This window comes from Sceloporus occidentalis, unplaced genomic scaffold, assembly GCF_023333645.1.
Source record: "Sceloporus occidentalis isolate IW3139 unplaced genomic scaffold, rSceOcc1.0.p SCAF_4, whole genome shotgun sequence".
In the NCBI taxonomy this organism is placed as follows: domain Eukaryota; kingdom Metazoa; phylum Chordata; class Lepidosauria; order Squamata; family Phrynosomatidae; genus Sceloporus; species Sceloporus occidentalis.
Genome location: NW_028316984.1, coordinates 155,947,602 through 155,962,459, shown reverse-complemented (window position 1 = coordinate 155,962,459; position 14,858 = coordinate 155,947,602). Strand labels below are relative to the sequence as shown.

The following is a 14,858-nucleotide window of genomic DNA, read 5'->3' as shown; positions in this document are numbered from 1 at the left end:
TATTTAGGAGGGCTGGGTAGTCTTCTGGAAGATCTGAAGAGGACCTAGGTGACTTCAGAGGGGAGGTGAAAATCCCAGTGTGTTAATGGAAGTTTGCTTCTGTGATGTTGGATCTCACCCCATAAGTAAGCATGCCTTTGTGTCAAACTGAACATGGGATCTATTTTTCAGGCGTTCAAAATAATTCAGTTTTAATACATTCCAGATCTGCTTAGCCCTGGTGCGGAGTCTGATGTGGTCATGGAAGAGGGAAGTGATGACAATGACAGTGAGAGAAACAGTGGCCTGTTAGATGAAATGGAGGAGTCTATTGCCCATGATGCAGAGATGTCTATCATGAACCAAAATGACAATGGAGAAATGCAAGATGGTGATCCTGATCATGATGAGAGCAATAGAATGATTAGGTGAGTTTTTGCTTACTGATCGAATTGGAGGCATATGTAGTTGTAGCTCTTCTTCAATTGCATCCTCACCATAATCATGTGAAGTAGGAATTCAAAGAGTATTTGCCATCATTTGTTTCTGGGACACTTAGGAAACCCAGTCATGAAGAATATTATATGAGAGAGTGCTGAAAAATTTTCAGTCTGACCAACAAAGGAATGATCTAAAGCCCTGAAAATTATATGCTATCCCAAAATTCACTCCAAAGTTCAAAAGCAAAAGTAATAACAGTAAAACTAATACTACACTTGGCACTTGGCACATCATTTCTCAAATTTCTTTAACCCCCCCCCCCCCGCCTTCCAAATATTCTGATAACTGATAGATGAAATACTGCTTTGCTTCTGCTGTTACCTCTGAATCATTCAAAAATGTCCTTCCTTTCAAATTCTTTTAAGCTTTGGAAACAGGACATTGTCAGGTGGGGCAAGATCTGATGAGTAGGGTAGCACTCAAACCCCAAATTCCTCAAAACATCTTTCATCTTTCCTGAGAGCAGATTCACTGTCTTACAAAAAGAGAACATATTTCTGCAGCTTCACTTGCAGCAAGTTAGAGTAATAATAAGAATAATAAATTTTATTTGTATTTCCCACCTCTCCCTGCAGATCGAGGTGGGATTACAGCAAATAATAAAAACCACAATACAATACAAAATACAATATTATCTAAAAATACTGTCAGTAAAACAACAACAATATTAGTACCAATCACTAAAAAGGCCAAATCATCGTCAATTTTCTGTGCTATCAAGTCAGAGTGGAAATTTCAGCTATAAAAGGTCAGGTTGATAGGCCTGTTGGAAGAGATCCGTCTTAAGTGCCTTTTTAAAGGCTTCTAAGATGGTAATGAGACAGATCTCTTCCGGTAAGTTGTTCCATAATTTAGGGGCCGTGGCTGTAAACGCTTTATGTCAGTCTTAACGCCGACATTCAGGCAGAACCTACCGTAGAGGCGTCCAGGGCCTCCGTGGACTTAGTTAAGCTGGATTGGTTTGAGTTGGTAAGTACCGAGGATGTGGACAAGATCCTCGGAAGTGTTCGGAAGACAACCTGCTCTCTCGATCCCTGTCCCTCGTGGCTAGCAGCCCAGGGGGGACCGGCTGTAACTTCATTGTTACGCCGGATAATTAATACATCTTTGAGGGAAGGGCAATTTCCATCTGTTCTTAAATTGGCCCTAGTAAAACCTTTATTAAAAAAGCCCTCCCTCGACCCCCTGGTGTATAATAATTATCGGCCAGTTTCACTGCTGCCATTTTTGGGGAAGGTGATCGAGAGGGCGGTTGCAATCCAGCTTCAGGGGGTCTTGGATGAAACGGATTATCTGGACCCATTTCAAACTGGCTTTCGGGCGGGTTATGGGGTTGAGTCAGCCATGGTCGCCTTGGTCGATGATCTCCGTCTGGGCATCGACAGGGGAAGCGTGTCCCTGTTGGTGCTCTTGGACATCTCAGCGGCTTTCGATACCATAGACCATGGTATCCTTCTGGGGCGCCTGGCAGAGGTGGTAATCGGGGGCACTGCGCTCCAGTGGTTCCGGTCCTACCTCTCCGGGAGGTCCCAGATGGTGCAGCTGGGAGACGTGTGCTCCGATGAGAGGGCCCTTAAAACTCGGGTTCCTCAAGGAGCCATTCTGTCTCCCATGCTATTTAATATCTACATGAAACCGCTGGGAGAGATCATCCGGAGACATGGGGCGCGGGGTTATCAGTACGCTGATGACACCCAGATCATTTTCTCTATGTCTCCGACTGATGCAGTGACTGAGGATGGCGTCTCTCCTCTCGTGGCCTGTCTGGAGTCAGTAATGGGCTGGATGAGGGAAAACCGACTCAAACTGAATCCAGAGAAAACGGAGGTACTCGTGATAGGTTCCCCTGGTCCAGGAATGACGGTGGTTCCACCTGTCCTGAACGGGGTCACGCTCTCTGTGAAGGACTCCGTGCGCAGTCTGGGGGTGCTTCTTGACTCGTCCCTTCACCTGACTGCTCAGGTGAATGCGACGGTCAAGAGCACCTGTTATCAGCTTCGGCTTATTCGCCAGCTGCGCCCATACCTGGCCCAGAGGGACCTTGAAACTGTGGTACATGCCCTGGTAACCTCGAGACTGGATTTCTGCAATGGACTCTACATGGGACAGCCCTTATACCAAACCCGGAAGCTTCAAATGGTGCAGAACATGGCAGCTAGGCTGGTCACTGGCACGTCCAGGGCCAGCCATATAACACCGGTTTTAAAAAACCTCCACTGGCTGCCCATTCACTTCCGGGCGCAATATAAGGTGCTGGTGATGACCTATAAAGTCCTAAATGGCTTGGGCCCAGGATACCTGAAGGACCGCCTCTCCCCGTACATTCCGCCTCGCACCCTCAGAACATCTGGGCAGCAACTCCTTAGGGTTCCCGGGGCGAGATTATCCTCCACCTCTAGGAGGTCCTTTTCCATCGCCGCCCCGGCCCTTTGGAATACGCTGCCCATAGAGCTCCGCTCAGTTACCTCCCTGGCCCAATTCAAACGGGATTTGAAGACCTACCTGTTTCAAATAGCATTCCCCGATTAAGTCCCTATAGGCCCCCCCGCCGCACAGGCCGCACAGGCAACGGTTTGGCTAACCCGGGGGCTTTTGTTTTTGTTTTTGTTTTTTGTTTTGTTTTGTTTTTGTCTGTAGTGTGATTTATGTAATTTTTGATATGGTTTTAACTTGAATATTGTGTATTTTTAACTGCTGTAAACCGCCCTGATCTTACGGAAGGGCGGTATACAAATAAAATGTTTATTTATTATTATTATTTATGGGAAGTTGTAGTTAGTCTAGTTTTCATATGTTTCAATAGTTTCTTCCCTGATGTTCTAAGAGTGCGGGGTGGATTGTGTAGGGAAAGGCGTTCCCTTAAGTAACTCGGGCCCAAGCCATGTAGGACTTTAAAGGTAATAACCAACACTTTGTATTGCTCCCGGAAGCTGATCGGCAGCCAATGAAAAGATCTTAACATTGGAGTAATATGGTCAAATCTTGATGTTTCTGTGACCAATCTGGCTGCAGCGTTTTGGATTAATTGAAGCTTCCGAACTTGGTACAAAGGTAGCCCCATGTAGAGCACGTTACAGAAATCAAGACGAGAGATTACCAGTTCGTGTACTACTGCTTCAGGGTCTCTCTGGTAGTATTCTACAGTAACAGTTTGGCCCTTGTGAAGATAGACATCAAAATACCTTCCTTATCCCCCATGGGCCATGACCTTTCCTGCTGAGCTTTAATTTCTTTGACCATGGAGAATCTGAGTGCCAGCAGCTGCAAGGACAGTTGTTTGGTCTCCAGATTATAGTAATATAAACATGTTTCATCAACAGTGACAAGTCCTTCCAAAACCACTGGATCACTCAAAATGCTGCAAAATCAACACTACATACAATGCATGCATAGTTAATGTGTCTCTCTTTGGACAGAAGCTATTTAAAGGGATCTTATAGCACTTTTGAGACTAACTAAACAAACAAAAATGCTGCATCAGAAGAAGTAGACCAAGGCCCTGTACACACTGGCCATTAAGGCCGGCAGGGGGTGGAGTTGGGGTGTAGCATCTTCACGAAGCATGCCCAACTCTGCCCCCCCCCCCCCAAGGCACCTTGACACAGTGTACCACTCCACATGGCGTGCAGGCATCATGACACTCCTCTGGTGCTGTGTTCATATGACACAGCACCAAAGGAACGTCATATAGCCACAGCAATGCAGCTATGGGGCCCTTTCAAGGGCACAAAAAGGAGCCATTTTGTGCAGCTCTCTTTTGCGCCCTCGAAAGGCCGGATTGGGGCCACAACATGAGGTTGCCACAGCCCTGATCCAGCTAGGAAAGGTGTGGTGTCATGCCACCCCTTAGGGGCTGTATGTACAGCCCCCAAATCTACAAAAATTTATATTACAAATTCTTTCAGTCTCAAAGGTGCTACAAGATCTCTTTGCATACTGATATTTTAGACTAACTCAGCTATGATTTCTCTTTGAAAGGATTTGTTTTGTGTTAACATAATCTCTTACCTTCATTTATTATTTTTCTTATAAGCCCTTCAACAAGCAACAACATCCCATTAATGAGAGTGGTACAATCTGTCAAACACACAAAAAGGAGAAGCAGTGCAGTGATGAAAGAGGGATGGATGGTTCACTACACAAGCAAAGACACTCTGGTAAGAAAACTGCTGAACAAATAAGTAAATTTCACTGTTAGTGTGTGATTCCCGTAGGCAGAGGCAATTGCTTTCTTGTTCTCTTAGGATGGGCGACACCTGGCTAAACAAGACTACGTGTGAAAGGGATCTGGGAGTCCAAGTAGACCACAAGTTGAACATGAGTCAACAGTACGATGCAGCAGCTAAAAAGGCAAATGTGATTTTAGGTTGCATCAATAGAAGTACAGTGTCTAGATCAAAGGAAGTAAGAGTTCCACTCTATTCTGCTTTGGTCAAGCCGCACCTGGAATAATGCTGTGTCCAGTTCTGGGCACCACAATTCAAAAAGAATGTGGAGAATCTGGAGCCTGTCCAAAGGAGCGTGACTAAAATGGTGAAGGGTCTTGAAACCATGCCCTATGAGAAATGACTTAGGGAGCTGGGGATGTTTAGCCTGGAAAAGAGAAGATTAAGATATGATATGATAGCCCTGTTAAACTACTTAAGGGTAAGCCATATTGAAGAGGGAGCTGCTCCAGAGACTAGGACCCGGAACAATGGATGCAAGCTACAGGAAAAGGGATTCCACCTCAAAATTAGGAGGAACTTCCTGACAATAAGGGCTGTTCAACAGTGGAACACACTCCCTCAGAGAATGGTGGAGTCTCCTTCTTTGGAGGTCTTTAAACAGAGGCTGGATGGCCATCTGTCAGATATGCTTTGATTGAGATTTCCTACATGGCAGGGGGGTTGGACTGGATGGCCCTTGTGGTCTCTTCCAACTCTATGATTCTATGATTCTCTTGATTTGTTGAAGGCTGTTTTGTACTTACAAAGAGTTTCAGAATCCTGCAAACACAGAGATTTGGGTTTCTGAACATAATGTTGAATAGGTCTACAACTCATTTATTAAAATACTATTAAAACATTTTTATTTGTTCTTATTTTAATGCAGAGGAAACGACACTACTGGAGATTGGACAGCAAATGCATTACACTTTTTCAAAATGATACTGAAAGCAAATACTACAAGGTAAAAAATAGATGAGATTTTATTTTTATGAATACTTTGATGTGTAAATGAAATAAAGTAAATGAAACATTTTGATGGTCTCCCCTAGTAAATATAGGTGAGCTCCACATCCCCACCCCACCAGTCCTTTATATATGATTATCTTGCATATGACCTAAGTAGCTGCTTTAATAAATTGGATAGCAGTTTGGTTTAGTTTATTGCTGAATCAAATTCACTTAACTCTCCCCCTTCACACACCAACAGATCATGAGCCCCTAAATCTCCTCCAGCTACCAAGCTCCTTTCCATCCTAGCAACACATACCCAACCAACTTTTCTATTAAAACACACTCGATACATACAAAAAAATACAGGAAGAGGGAATTGAGGAAATTAAAAATGCTACACCCAATAAAACCATGGACTATTTCTCCACTGAAGACCATTTATTATTAAGGGTCTTCTGCAAGAGAAGGTTATTTGGCCCTCATTGGTGAAAAAGTAATAAATGCAGTCTTATGTTGAAGGTTATGATTTAAGAGTTGGTCGTAATAATATGTTAAAATGAAGCTCAAACCTTATGGCACAACTATCACAAGTACTATGTAGACCTAAACTGCCTCTGTTCTAGTTGGAGTCTCTTAAGAAAAGTGGCAAAAAAGTCCACCCAAATTTCTGTATACAGCTATTCCACTAGTTATTCCACTAGCCAGTCTAATATTTAAGCTCCTAGTCTATATCTAGGTGCCTACATGGATCCAAGGGGATCCAAACAAAACAGAGATGGAATACAAATACTAGCATTAATTAGAAAAATTGTTGAAGATCTTCTGCTGTAAGCTCAGAAGCAGTGCTTGGAGTCTCAGTACCCAGACTGTTCTCTGGTTTGAATTAAATTTTTAGATAAAGAAAATGATCAAGAAAACAATAGAAGCAGCAGCTTAAAATATTATTTTGGTACCTGAAAATCATGGCAATTGTTATTCTTCTCAGGAAATTCCGCTATCTGAAATTTTATCCCTGGAACCAGCAAAAACCTTCGATTTATTACCACAGGAAGCAAATCCCCATTGCTTTGAAATAACCACAGCAAATGTAGTCTATTTTGTTGGGGAAAATGTTGAAAACCTGCCAAGCGTTTCATCTAATAACAGCGTTTTGACAAGTGGTTGTGGCCTGGATGTAGCAAGGATGTGGGAAATGGCCATCCAGCATGCACTCATGCCTGTTATCCCAAAAGGGGCATCCACTGGTTCAGGACCAAGCTTACACAGTAAGTTCACTTTCCTATTTCAGAATAAGCTGGTGCAGAGGATGTCAAACTAGTTGTTAGTAAGCTCCAGGGAGGTGGCTTGCAAAAAGGCTGTGGAACAGTTGAAAATATCTGTTCAAGTTGGCCCTTTATTCTAACAGAGGATATATGACTGTTTAAACTAGTATCAGATCATCAAACCAGCTAGCAGGGCCCTGGCATAGGACCTGAGGTTGTTCTAATATAGTCTCTGTTGCTGTCTACTAAGGAGCTGTGCAGATCCCCCGCCCCTTTAGAACTAGATTGGGGCTGTGGCAACCGCACACCATGGCTTCTATGGCTTTTCTGTGGTGCAAAAAGAGCTGCAAAAAGCAGCTCCTTTTTACACACTGGAAAGGACACTGTAGCTGTTATACCATGGCTTTACGGTGCTCCTTTGGCACCATGTCATGTAAATGTAGTGCCAGAGGAGCGTCGTGACACTGTGCGCCGAGTGGTGCAGCACGTGAGTATATATTATAAATATATAAATATTAGTAAGGGAATATTCTTTGCTTATTCTGTGCTGAAACTCCCCTATTCTGTCCTCTGCTCCATTATCCTCAGGTTGAGCACCCTTTGCCTTTTCTGAGAAGACTGAGGCAAAGAAGGTGTTGAGTAATTCTGCCTTTTCTCTGTCCTCTGTTAGCATTTTGCCATCTTCTCCATGCAGTGGCCCTACCGTTTCCTTCTTCTTCCTTTTGCTCTGGATATATCCAAAAAAGCCCTTTTTGTTGTTCTTAACCTCTCTAGCAAGCCTGAGTTCATTCTGTGCTTTGGCTTTTCTGTCTTTGCCCCAACACAGGCTTGCTATTTGTTTGAATTCCTCTTTGGTGATTTCCCCATTTTTCCATTTCTTATACATGTCCCTTTTTAATCTTAGCTCAGTTGAAAGTTCTTTAGTCATCCATCCTGGTTTCTTGAGACATCTCCCATTTTTCTTCCTCGTTGGAAGTGTTTGAAATTGTGCCTTCAGAATCTCCCTTTTAAGAAACTCCCATCCATCTTGAGCTCCCTTCTCTTTTAGTATAGTTGACCATGGGATCACACCCAGTATTTCTTTAAGTTTACTAAAATCGGCTTTCCTAAAGTCTAGAATGTGTGTCTGACTATGCCTGGCTTCTCCTTTCCATGCATTAGGTCTTTTTCTAAAACAAGTAGTGAACATGTTGCAAAAAAGGCCCCATGGTGAAAATGCCTCCATGCCCCTCAGGGGGCATTTGGGAACATTTTTTGTGGAGAGAGGGAGGTGCAGAGAGGATGTGTGGCTTTCCAGGATCTTCCAAGGGGCTAATATGGCCCCAGAGTTGCTTACTGCTACTTTAGTTCCCCCCCCCCCTTAAATTGAGTAATATACCCTAAGATTTAAGAAAAAACATTATATTGGAACCCAAACAGTTAATTTGAGATTGGATGAGCAGATATGGGGTGGATGGTGGTTTCATTAAGTAACTTTGAACTGAGTAAATCTCACTGTTATTTTCCTTATAAGCCATACTACTTTGCGGATATTGATGTTGTTGTTATTGTTGTTATTGGCTAACAACAAATTTAAAACCGTGTAAGTTAAAAACAATACAAAAACATTAAAAATATACATATAAAGTTTAAAAAATTATTTTTTTAAAAAAATTACACATTAAAATATTAAAATATATTATAAACTATATACAGCGCGCCCACGTCATACGCGGGCGCGCTTTATGCGGCTTGGGCATATACGCTCAAGCCACGGGGCACACTCAGGGGCGGAAGGGGCGGCACGTCCCATTCAATTGAATGGGCGCGTGCGCCTGTTGTGCGCCGCTGCGCCGCCGCGCACGAGCCCCATTGTTTCCAATGGGGCTTGAGCATAGGTGGAATTCGCCTTACGCAGAGGGATCCGGAACGGATCCCCGCGTAAGGCGAGGACCCACTGTACAAACCTTGGCATCTGAATTGCACAGTATTTAAAAGTAATGGGCATTCTAGGCTAGGATCCTATGTATAAAACTGGAACAGTTTATTATCAGTCTATTTATGACTGATTTATGGAGTTGGATTAAGAAAAGGGCAAGAACTTTGTAAAAGACCTGCCTTGTCATGATCACCCAGCTACATTCTGTTTAATGTAAATTAATTTTACCAATTGTCTTGTGTTGCAATTTATATGGTGGCTGGTGCAATCTTACCCAAATGCACTCTTTTTATACCAATGTACTTAGCTGTTTACAATCTGTAAGCTAATTGCCCCAACAAGCTGCGTACTCATTCTAGTGACCTATAGAAGGATGCCAGGCTGAGTCGACCCGGAGCCCTTGGCTGGTATTGAATTCACAACCCTATGGTTTTGAGTGAGTGGCTGCACTCAGTATACCACTATATAGCTAGCATGTTTTCCAGGTATATGGACAGGAAGGTACAAATATATTGGCTCTGTTCATAAGCCAACTGTCTCAAAGACCACACTATGAGACAACTGTATAAATCAATGTAGAAAGGAAACAGCAATAATGTGAATCCACTGTAAACCAGCGGTGGATGTCATGAACTAGATAGTTAATTGTTTGATGATTCTTCAAATGCACAATGTGTATGTGTGCAAGGAAGAGGGAGGAGGGAGAGAGAGACAAAGAGGCATGCAGTAATTACCGTACCTTTTCTTCTAGGAAATATATCCATCAGTATTTCAGTGTCAAATTGTCAGGTCCAAGAAAATGTGGTAAGTGTTCTGAGTGTTCGTGCCAGACATAACAGAGTGCAGTTTGCAAAGTCATTGATCTGTTTGGAAAAGTTTCAGAGGATGCCTCACTACCCATTTTCTTTAGTAAAGGACAAATAAGCAAAAGACTAAGGAAATTGTGCATTTAGTTTTTGTAATCCAAGAGACAATTTATAGATGACTTCTCCATTGTTGCTCCATAGCAAAATTATTTCATCGTAGTACTCTGTGAAACAGCATGGTTTCTAGGTACTGTATGAAACTCCTGAACACGTCCTCCTAAAATAGTTTTCTTTGCAGTTTTATTCAACTTCAACCTGACTTTCTGAATTTCACTAAGTTTTGTGCTCCCATGTGCTAGGGTCCTCTCATGGCTTAGTGCACCCCGATGAGGCCACTGGATGTGGCTGGAGACTCTACAAAATATTTATTGTTCACATCACAAAACCCACAGATTCATTAAGGTTCAGGGAGAACAGAAGGCCTTTGTAGAATCCTTGGTTGCCACTGGACATTTGAGGTGTATTTCACTTCAAATTATGCCCACTGGCTTTGAGTACATGAACATTTGGCATCCATGTGCCAAAATCCAAAGCTCAACACAAGACATTTCAAGATGACACAGAACTCAGATTGGATTCTAATGAATATCTGTGAGACTGACACAACTCCTGCACAAACAAAATCCAGAGTCTGACACTCAGCAGCATCTCTGTCAAATCAATTTCCACAGCTATTTTGCTTCAGCAAAATAATTCATTTCTCAGCTTTATTTCCATATTTTGTGCTTAATCTGCTGTTTATATTTAAACTTGTAGGATATCAGTACAGTGTACCAAATCTTTCCAGATGAAGTACTGGGTTCGGGACAATTTGGAATCGTTTATGGAGGTGAGACTTATGAAAATGGGGCAGGTGGGGGGGGAATGTCTCTTAGGCGGGATACACACCGCCATATAGTACGTATTGTATACATACTAGGGTTAGGAAGGGGCGGTGCTTCCGCACCCCCCTAACCCTAGTACGTATACAATACGTACAAGATGGCGGCGCCCCTTCCACATGGGCGCCGCCATCTTTACGTACTGGACGCATAGCGTCCAGACGTGTCGCGGTGCCTATGACGTCGCGAATGCGCCAGCGGCGCCTCGCGACGTCATCAGTGCGCCGCGAAAAGAAGCTCTGAAATGGAGCTTCTTTTTTGCTCCGCGCGGGAGCCGCGCGGTTTGGCTGCTGCAGCTCCCGCGCGGAGCAAATGGCGCCGGCGTGCGAACGCCACAAAGCAGCGGTTTGTATCCCGCCTTAGTAATTTAGAATTTATGATATAGTCATTGTTTTCTTTTTGACGTGCGTGTAAAACTATTTTAATCTCTTAGGATGAGAAGACAGGGGACAAAATAATTACATTGAACAGCCATTTTCAGAATCATTTAAGGTACAAGGGCTTTATCATGTGAAGTTATATTACCTTGAACTAAGGTTTCTTGCTATGTAGAATTCCAGAAATACCTTAATAATAATAATAATAATAATCTGAGAACAATTGGGGCGGCTAACTAAGTTAAAAATACAAAACATATAAAATCCCTGGTACGCTCCCCTCCTTAAAAAAGTATTAAATCCAATGCAATATTTAAAAAACAGAACAAAAAACAACAAATAAACAAACAAACAAGTTAAAAACTGACTAGAAGGTTAACAACATCATACCAACAAACAATCAGTGGGAGCAGCAGTATCTTTCGTTGCTTCACATTAACCATTGTTAGTTTAAATAAGACAGCTTCACTAAATATGGTTTAAACTTGGCTTGTACTGTATAAGGCTGTCTTCAATTACAACTAACCATAGGTTTTATTATTTGAGGGAACATAACAAACTGGTTAAGCAAAAACAGAAACTTACAAACCTCTTTGCTTGCCTGAAGGTAGGATGATTGGGAAGTTCAAAAGCCAAAGATTAATTAAAATTCAGTCCTGCTTCTGGGGGTTGCAGTAATCTATCAATTAACTTGTCATGAGAAGGTGGCCATTATCTATTGGTAGTATATTTTTATGGACTCTTGGGGACAATGCATGTTCATGTATGTTAAGATAGATAGACAATATAGGTACAGTGGGACTTCACTATCCATGGGGGAGCCATTCCAGACCCCCGCAGACACCAAAATCCGTGGAATCTAAAATCCCGTTGTCCCTAATGGAAGCATGTGGATGCAGCTGTGCCACTATTAGGGACAACAGGACTTCAGGTTAGCCTCCGTTGTTCCCAGTGGTGGTTCATGCCTGTGGCTGTACCACCATTAGGGACAGTAGGACTTCAAGTGAAGTCCTGTTGTCTCTAATGGTGGCACTGCTGCACTCATGTGCCTCCACTGTGGACAGTGGGACTGTCCCTAATGGCCATGTGCATGCACTGCCATTGGGGAAAAACATGGGCTTGCCATCTACAGATGCTTGAATCCATGGATGGCAAGTCCATGGATACCGAGGTCCCACTGTATAAACTTTTTCATGTACAGTACGTTAGTAATATTTGAGCTTTTTTGCTTATACTATATTGGTTGACAATACACCAATCCCAAACATCCCATTTTTGGGCAAGGTATTGGAGTGTGCAGTGGCTTCGCAATTCCAGGGGTTCCTGGATGAAATGGATTATCTAGATCCATTTCAGTCTGGTTTCAGATCTTGTTATGGGAAGAAGATGGCTTTGTTCACCTTGGTGGATGACCTATGCCAGCAACTGCACAGGACCAGTATAGCCACATTGCATTTGCTGGACCTCTTCATGAGATACTGGCGGGATACAAACCGCCATATAGTACGTCTTCTATACGTACTAGGGTTAGGAAGGGGCGGTGCTTCCGCACCCCCCTAACCCTAGTACGTATAGAATACGTACAACATGGCGGCGCCCCTTCCACATGGGGGCCGCCATGTTTACGTACTGGACGCATAGCGTCCAGACGTGTCGCGGTGCCTATGACGTCGCGAATGCGCCAGCGGCGCCTCGCAACGTCATAAAGGCGCCGCAAAAAGAAGCTCCGCAATGGAGCTTCTTTTTTGCTCCGCGTGGGAGCCGCGCGGTTTGGCTGCTGCGGCTCCCTCGTGGAGCAAATGGCGCCGGCGGGAGACCGCCGCAAAGCGGCGGTCTGTATCCCACCACTGTTCTACAGTGGCCACATTCTTTCCTGAAAAGGCATACTCCTTGGCCATTGGCCTACAGAATCCCATATGGTTCTCTTTTGTCCCATATGCTATTTAGATGGAACTGCTGGGAGAGGTTGCCTGGAATTTGGGGGCCAGGTGTCACGAGTATGCTGATGATACCCTGCTCTAGTACTCCTTTCCAGTTCCAATGAAGTACTTTCTATGCTAAACCACTGCCTTGTAGTTGTAAGAGGCTGTAATGAGAGTGAATAAACTGAAGCTTAATCCAGGCAAGACATGCGGTAGGTATGCCCAGTCAGTCAAAAGACAGATCTGTGAGAAGGGATTCAGCTTGTGTTAGATGGGGTTACATTCCTCATGAAAGTGCAGGTTTGCAATTTAGTTATACTTCTGGAGTCATCCCTGAACTTTGACTTTTAGTGGTGACCAGGAGTGCATTTGCACAGTTAAAGCTAGTGTGCCAACTGTGCCTGTTCATGGAGAAGTCAGATCTTGACATCGCATAAATGATCAGAAACAAAAAGCTGCTGCAAGATTGCTAACTGGATTGCTAACAAGATTGCTACAGGGAATACACAATTCCCTTGTTGCAATATCTCCATTGGTTACTGGTCCAATTCTGGGCACAATTCAGAGTGCTGATCTATAAAGCCCTATAAGGCTTGAGTCCCGTGTATTTGAAACTCTATGGCCTGTTACAGACTGCCAAAATAAAGCTGCTTCGGGTCTCTTTGGAGGTGTGCTGTTTAAATGATGCATGCACCCTAAGAATCCGGAAGCTGCACCAAAGCTGCCCTCCAGTGCTTAGGAATGGAGTGTGGCTTTGGCGCGACCTCCTGACTCTTAGGACCCATGCATCATTTAAATAGTATATCTCCAAAGGACCCGAAGCAGCTTTATTTTGGCAGTCTGTAACAGGCCTATATCTCCCCTTATGAACCCATTAGAGCTCTAAGATCTTCTGGAGAGGCATCTTTCTTTTCCTTCACCTTCTCATGTTCGTTTGGTGGGAACAAGGAAGAAGGCCTTTTCTGTGGCTTCTGCTACTCTTTGGAAATGCTTCCCTCCTTACTCTCCTGCCAGCTGAAACCAAGGCTTTAATAGATGGGATGGGATGGGCTTTTAAAGATGTCTTGTGCTGTGCTGTTTTTGTTTGTTTGTATAATCTTTTAATGCATATTAATGTTTTTAATATTTAATGTTTTAATTTTATAAATAATTTAAAATAGCTTTTATATAATGTCTAATAATTCTCCCCAATTCCTTGATTCCATTATGTAGAGAAAGGTGGGAAAGCAAATAATAAATAAATAAATGTTAAGAGAGATATTTTTTGTGGCAGGAAGAGGCAACACTGAATTTCACCTCTCCTTTTCTCAAGTCCAGTTTCCCCAGATTTCTTTGGAGCTGCTGTTTATACAAAATGTGTTGATTGCATTCACTTAACGAATGCCACATCTGGTTTGACCCTCAGTTAGCTTTAGTTCCAATTAATTATATCTAAATGCTGCACTCTCCTGGATGGTGTTTTGATCTGCTTTTGGCTAAAAAAATCAGTTTTTAAAAAGACTAAAACTCTGTGGTTGTGACTTTAAAATGTGGCAGGTTTTGTTTGTTTATTTTGGAAGCATAGCTTGCCAGTTTTTAAAAAAATATTTGGCTTGCTTTCTTTTTCTTTGGTTTTGCATATAATATGAATCAAAATGGAGGCATCTCACTAGAGGTCCATGAGTGAACTGAAAGCTGAGAATCTGAAGTCAACAGGTGGACCCAAAGAAGTGTATCCAGCTTTAAGTGTAGGCTAGTTAATGTGTTTCAACAGTAACACAGCTGGGCTTTCTTGAATAGTGAGCCTTAAATTCTTCCCTGTCTTTCCATGATGTAACTGCTAATGGCTGTGTGTGTGCACAAGGTGGTCTGCACTATGAATATAAAGCTGTTTCTGCTAGTCTGGATTACATACCACATTTATAGGTCAGAGTACATATAATTATCAAGCAATTTGCTGACATTTTTACCCTGTGTATAGGGGAAGAGGATGCAAACATATGTGGAAGGC

General features: G+C 43.0%; 1 protein-coding gene across 4 annotated transcripts in view; it reads left to right on the top strand.

Moving 5' to 3' along the window:
- Window positions 1–14,858, top strand: part of PRKD1 (protein kinase D1) — a 152,277-nt gene that overhangs the window by 120,692 nt on the left and 16,727 nt on the right. For 3 of the 4 annotated variants that reach the window (XM_089522048.1, XM_089522047.1, XM_089522051.1), the window contains 6 exons: window positions 206–407; window positions 4,514–4,637; window positions 5,575–5,652; window positions 6,628–6,907; window positions 9,574–9,626; window positions 10,445–10,517. In XM_089522048.1, the coding sequence (XP_089378174.1) occupies window positions 206–407; window positions 4,514–4,637; window positions 5,575–5,652; window positions 6,628–6,907; window positions 9,574–9,626; window positions 10,445–10,517 (810 nt within the window). The remainder of the gene's footprint in view (window positions 1–205; window positions 408–4,513; window positions 4,638–5,574; window positions 5,653–6,627; window positions 6,908–9,573; window positions 9,627–10,444; window positions 10,518–14,858) is intronic. The other variant, XM_089522049.1, reaches the window with a different exon arrangement.